Source organism: Octopus bimaculoides, chromosome 3 (genome assembly GCF_001194135.2).
Source record: "Octopus bimaculoides isolate UCB-OBI-ISO-001 chromosome 3, ASM119413v2, whole genome shotgun sequence".
In the NCBI taxonomy this organism is placed as follows: Eukaryota; Metazoa; Mollusca; class Cephalopoda; order Octopoda; family Octopodidae; genus Octopus; species Octopus bimaculoides.
The window spans coordinates 35,193,144-35,199,086 of record NC_068983.1 but is presented as its reverse complement, the minus strand read 5'-3'; the positions used below and the strand labels follow the sequence as shown (position 1 = coordinate 35,199,086).

The following is a 5,943-nucleotide window of genomic DNA, read 5'->3' as shown; positions in this document are numbered from 1 at the left end:
TCCTCCTCCTCCTCCTCCTCAACATTGCCATCATCATTATTTTACGTTCTCTTTCAATGGTGGCTGGCATAGCTTGAACGGCTTGCACAATCTAAATCAGAATGTTTATTGTCCTTTTCAATGAGGGAGGAGAAATATCTCGCAGAAATGTCTCCTTCTTTGCTTGCTTCCTTACGCCTAGGTCCCTTCTAACACCAGTCGCTTTATTTGGTTGCACTCAGTTTATTTTTTGGTGATGACAGTAGTGATGACGATTACTTGTATTCCGTAAGACAATAAAGTTTTCGCTGCTTAACGCTGTTTCCGCTCGCTTCTGGCAACGTGATTAATAGAAGAGATAGAGTTTGAAAGAGATTAACTGAGGTGAAATGGAGAAAGAAGCTGAGTATGAAAGGGAAATAGTGATTAAGACGACAGTATGGAAGAAAAAAGTAAAATGATGGAGATAGTTATGAGAGCATAGAAAGTGGCTTTTTGAAGTTTATATTTGTTGATCAGAGATATATACATAATGTTAGCAATCGGAAGTTGTGAAAAGAGTCACATGTGAAAGGGTGTGAGGGATGTCACTGATGTTTGATTTGGAGGGAGATAGTGTTGCCTAGAAGTAGAGAAGGAAAAATATTCACAAGTAAGAGAGAGTGCTCTTGACGAATAGTCGAGATGGCAAGAGCGTGATAGACGTTAACAAAAGAGTGGCATGGTTCAGTGAAGAAGAAAATTTGAAATAGATAAGAGAGTATTGAATAAGTAAAGAGATATCAGATGAAAACTTAGCAAATACAAAATGGATATCCCTCATACGATCAGGCTTCACAACATCATTCTAAGTCTTCCCGACTATCCCATTTTCTCAGATACCACTCACTTTGAGCGTGTGGTAATTCGTTAGCTATTTGTTGTCATCTTATGCATTTGATTTCCCTACAAACATTGTCTTCTAACTGTATACTGCCACAAGTTTCTCTCATATGCATTTTTACACTCAGATCATTTTACCTCGACATTCTCAAAAACTACCATAACACATCTTTTCATATATTTTCAGAATAATTAAATAAGGTAAAAGAAACTATAAATAACTTCTAAAGAACCTCCCTAGCATTTGAGGCAATTTATTTACCATCTGCCTATCGCCCCGTGTATCTGTCATATAAAATGTCTAAATTCTTTATTAGCCCCCTTTTGATATTATCACTTCTTTCATGCTTCCAGTGTCCACTTTCTACAAACTGATTACCGCCATTTCCCTGATAGTTGTTGAATCTTTGCTAAGTTCACTTCAAGTTATTTCAAAGGCAGGTTTTTTAACATGTCCGAAAATTCTTCACTAAATACTTTACAGATATTCTGTTATAAAAAGTAGATCATCAGCATATAAGAGTTCCCAACGATATTTATTCTTAAACTGACCTGTTAAAGCTTGGAGAACTGCAATGAATAGGTTCGGAAATATAATCGACGCCTATCTATGCACTAAATTCATTGCTGGACTCTTTGTTGACCCTCGCCTTACTTGCTGTAAAATGCTTGAATGGTCCTTATAAGTTTTTGGATACTTTTACTTTCATTGCGAACATCAAATCACAGAGCGATGGATCCTGTTTAGGGTCATCTGCAGATCGATGCATCGGTTTATACTGAGATAGCTGCAATAGTCATTCGGTTGGGCATCTTGCTGAATTGTCTGACTGCCTAATCTAAGGACTAAGTCGTACTTTAGTTTGCAAGATTTAAGCATCTCAGCAGCTATGGTTTCCCATGACTCTATTTCCTTTAACATTAGACGATGCTATGGTAAAGTTTAAGTGCAGTAGACACACACACGCACGCTCACACACATTCATTCTCCTCTTCTCTCTCGCCCACTTCAACATTTTTTTCTTTTCGTAGTCAGTAAGGGCAACGCGCCTTTATCATTACATGCACGCTTTTTGCCCAGCGATTTTTTATTCTCGCTGATGTTTTACCCAGTAATTCAAAGCACCTCAGCCTTCTGATGTTTACATCACATGGTAAATTCCACAAGCCACATTTCGACAATGTAGCTCTGAACGGGATTTTCATTCATTGAAACTCTTATGTCTTCTCTGTATTATAAATTACATTCTTTTCTACCTTTCTGTCATGAATGCCATTTAGGATTTCCTTGGACATAAAGCTGAAGTATCTTTCAACTTCCCTGTATTCCTTTTCTAAATTGTTTTGTTTTAGAATCTTTGTCCGTATAATTCTTACACTACCTTGTTGGTTGATCAATTTTTCTTCTGCTAAGTACTGGGCACTTATTCGTTTACTGGTAACAATAAAGAAATAACTTGTCATTTCGTCTGATTTGTAAGTGATCAAGTGACTGAAATTGTATCGTATGTGTTTAGGTCATTTGCATAACAAAACTCCAAAAACATTGATTATTCTCATTGTTTGTACCATATCCACCAATGTCATCTTTGCATTGCTCAACCGTGTTCATTAAAAGTTCCTGCAATGACAAAAAGTTCTCCGTCACTTATGGTTGCAGTAGCCTGTGCATGGGCCTCAAAAAAGCTGTCACCCTTCAGCCTTAATTGGTGTCTGTGTGTAGAAATAACTGCTGATATCGGTTTGTCACTGATAAGCCCAAGTTCAATTATTCTATCTCATACTCTATCTCGGTTAATTTTCTGCAGCGGTACTCTGTTATCAGTATGCCACTTCCATCGATCTCATCACTGTTTCTAATTATCTAGGCAATATCATGAAAGAGTTAGGTTGCTGTTGAGAAATTAAATCAGAGTGATGGAAGGACAGAGGGAGAGAGGGACAGTGAACTTGTGTGTGAAAGAAAGAAAGAAAGAAAGTGAGATGGAACGAGTCAGAGAATTGTCATACAATTTCATATAGGAACAAAGTACTTCTCGCTCGTGCATGAAATGCAATGATAACATAGCGTTGAAGTAAGGTCACCGATGCGGAAGATCTTTGAAGGCTCGAGAGAGATATGTTGCAATGTTAATTTGTGTGAAGGATAAAATCGATGAAACTAAGAAAGTAGGAATTAAAAGTATCAGCTCGTGTATACAGGTTGGTTACTCTGGCAATGTTATATAATGTGATTTTTTATATACATATAGACTAAACTAACACTATATAGTGACAGGTAATATATGATGAGTGCGTTAATATTGAGAAGGGGACAGGAAGCGGACTGGAAGAATCGTTGGCATACCGAGAAAAATGCTTGGCAGCATTTCGTTTTTACGGTCTAAGTTCTAACTCCGCCGACGTATATTTTCTTTTTCATTCTTTCGGAGTCGATGAAACAAGTATCATTTGAATCGACTTATCCCGACGCCGAAATGGCTGGCATTGTGCCAAATCAATATTCTTTTTTACTCTAGGCACAAGGCCCGAAAATTTGGGGGAGGGGGCAGTCGATTTGATCGACCCTAGTACGCAAATGGTACTTAATTTATCGACACCGAAAGAAAGAAAGGCAAAGTCGACCACGGCGGAATTTGAAACCAATATTAAGAAAGGAAATTCTTAGTGCTACAGCAAACCTTTTCAATCCATACTAGCATAAAACAACAGATACTAAATGATACTGACAATCATGCCAAACCGTTTGATGTTATCGGTTATTACTTGCGTTAGTTTTGACTGACCTCACGTTTGCGTATGCAGGTAATCAGCCAAATCAATAGATATGACCTGCAGATCCACTGTTCCATATAAATCTCTGCCTATCTAAGAATCATATTATTAACTCTAAAACGGAACCGTTAGATCGAATAGGCTGCATTGTAGCAGTGTTTTCAAATATATTTCTGTACACCTGGGTGGTAATGGCAATAATGATGATGATGGTGGTAATGAAAGCGATGGTAGTAATGGCGGGGTTGGTAGTGAACAAAATGATGAAGATCATGATAATCATAACAATAATGAAGTTAACATTTTATGAAGCGTTTAACAAAATTTATTTTTCTTTGTTAAATTGTAACTACTACCGCAACAAAAATTATGGAATAAATGTTAATTATAAAGAATTATATTCGCAGAAATATAAATATAAATCAAACTTACTACCACAACCATTTTCATCTTCTCCATTGGGACAATTTTTTATTCCATCACATTTTTCAGTGTAAGGGTAGCATGTATTATTGTATTTACAAGTATACCAATTTTCACCACAGCCTTTTAAATGAAAAATGAAAGACAATATAAATAATATTATTCGGAGTTAACATTCAATCGATCAGTTAGTTTGTTGATCTGCATGTCTATACATACATACATAGGTAAATATGTTTATGTATACCTGCCACCAGTCCAATAATAAAGAAAAGGAAACAAGAATAAGAAAACTATCTGGTTCACACCCCTCTACTCACCCGAAGTGACCTTTAATATAAGCAAGTATTTCTTAGCACTGATAGATAGACATTTTCCAGTCAACCAGAGTTACAGAAAGCTCTTCAATAGACATAACTTAAAAATCAGTTTCAGCCCAACTACTAATTTTAAAAATATAATCGCACACAACACACACAAACCACAATATGAAACCAGTTGTTAGTGCAGGGATAAAAAATTTGTGCCCGCTAAATAGAGCTTGCATGTCGGAGACCATCATTTATGAAGCCACCATGGACTCTATATCCACTAAGGATACAGTTTCGATGAAGAAATGTGTGGGCCTTACAGAGGGTAATTTCAAGGCCAGGTTCAATAATCACACCTTGAGCCTCAAGCACTGGGATAAAAGGAAAACGACCAAATTATCCAGTCATATATGGTCCTTAAACGATAAAGGTGTCAGTTACAACATCCATTGGAAGATCTTAGCCAAGTGTAAGCCCTGCAGCAACGGCAGCGGAACGTGTGGTTTTTGTGATATAGAAAGATGGCTCATCTGGAAAAGCAGCTTAGACCCCGCCACATGTCTAAATTCAAGAACTGAACTTTTCGGATTATGTCCACATGTGGCTAAATATTTGTTACGTTTTTAGTCCCCCCGAGATTACAGATAGGATTTGCTTTCTATATTGTGTCCACGTACAAGCTTTTTATCTCTCTATACTTTTTACTTATATTTCTTATATATTTTTAATATTTTTTACATTTTTATAGAGATATTGCTTTATAGGTTTATAGCCCATATATTTTTTTACACATATTTTTTTCTGTATTCTACCTTCCACCCTGTGTGTATATAGACGCGCGTATATAGACGCACGTATATAAACGTGTATATGAAACATTTTGTGCGCGTTGTGAATGTGTGCGTGTGTGCGGGTATGTGCGTATATAGACGTGTGTGTGTGTGCGCGCATGCGAGTATGTGCGTATATAGACCTGTTTTACTCTTATTGCTTTTTTACACCTTTTTTTTTACACTTTTTTCTGTATTTTGCATTTAGCCCTGTTTTTTGTTGTGCATGTACGTATATAGACGTGTGCATGAACCCTTTTGTGCCCGCGCGCGCGCGCGTGTGTGCGAGCGTGTGTGCGGGTATGTATATAATTTTTGGCGAATGTGTGGGTGAGCATGTGTGTGTTTCGAGTGAGGGTGGATGAATATATACATACAGGCGCATGTACGTGGGTGTGCGGGCGCGCATGTGTAAGTACGGATTGGTGCACTTACGCGAATACTATGGACATTTTTACTCCCTTACCTTTACTCCCCCCCCTCACTTAGAGGTCATTCTAATAGCTCTTTTGTCTTAATAACGGTCAATCACACAGTTATTTCCCTTTGTTTTAACGGTCATTTTCATAGCAATCTTCGATGGCCAGATAACTGAAGAGATGGTGGCGTGGGTTTCCGCCCCGACATCCGAAACTCGGAGTTTTATCATGGCTACTGAATAATTGTCACATATTATTTACAGATAAATTCCTCTATTTACACAATATCGAGGTCTCTTTTCTTTCTTTTGTTGTCTTACCTTT

At 37.4% G+C, this 5,943-nt stretch overlaps 2 protein-coding genes across 2 annotated transcripts in view; one reads left to right on the top strand and one right to left on the bottom strand.

Annotated features, from left to right (window-relative positions):
- LOC106877509 (uncharacterized) overlaps positions 1-5,943 on the top strand; it is a 224,977-nt gene that overhangs the window by 93,235 nt on the left and 125,799 nt on the right. The gene's annotated exons all lie outside the window — the stretch shown is intronic.
- Positions 1-5,943, bottom strand: part of LOC106877512 (atrial natriuretic peptide-converting enzyme) — a 40,284-nt gene that overhangs the window by 28,376 nt on the left and 5,965 nt on the right. Inside the window, exon 2 of the mRNA XM_014926438.2 lies at positions 4,069-4,182. Coding sequence (XP_014781924.1) covers positions 4,069-4,182 — 114 coding nt within the window. The remainder of the gene's footprint in view (positions 1-4,068; positions 4,183-5,943) is intronic.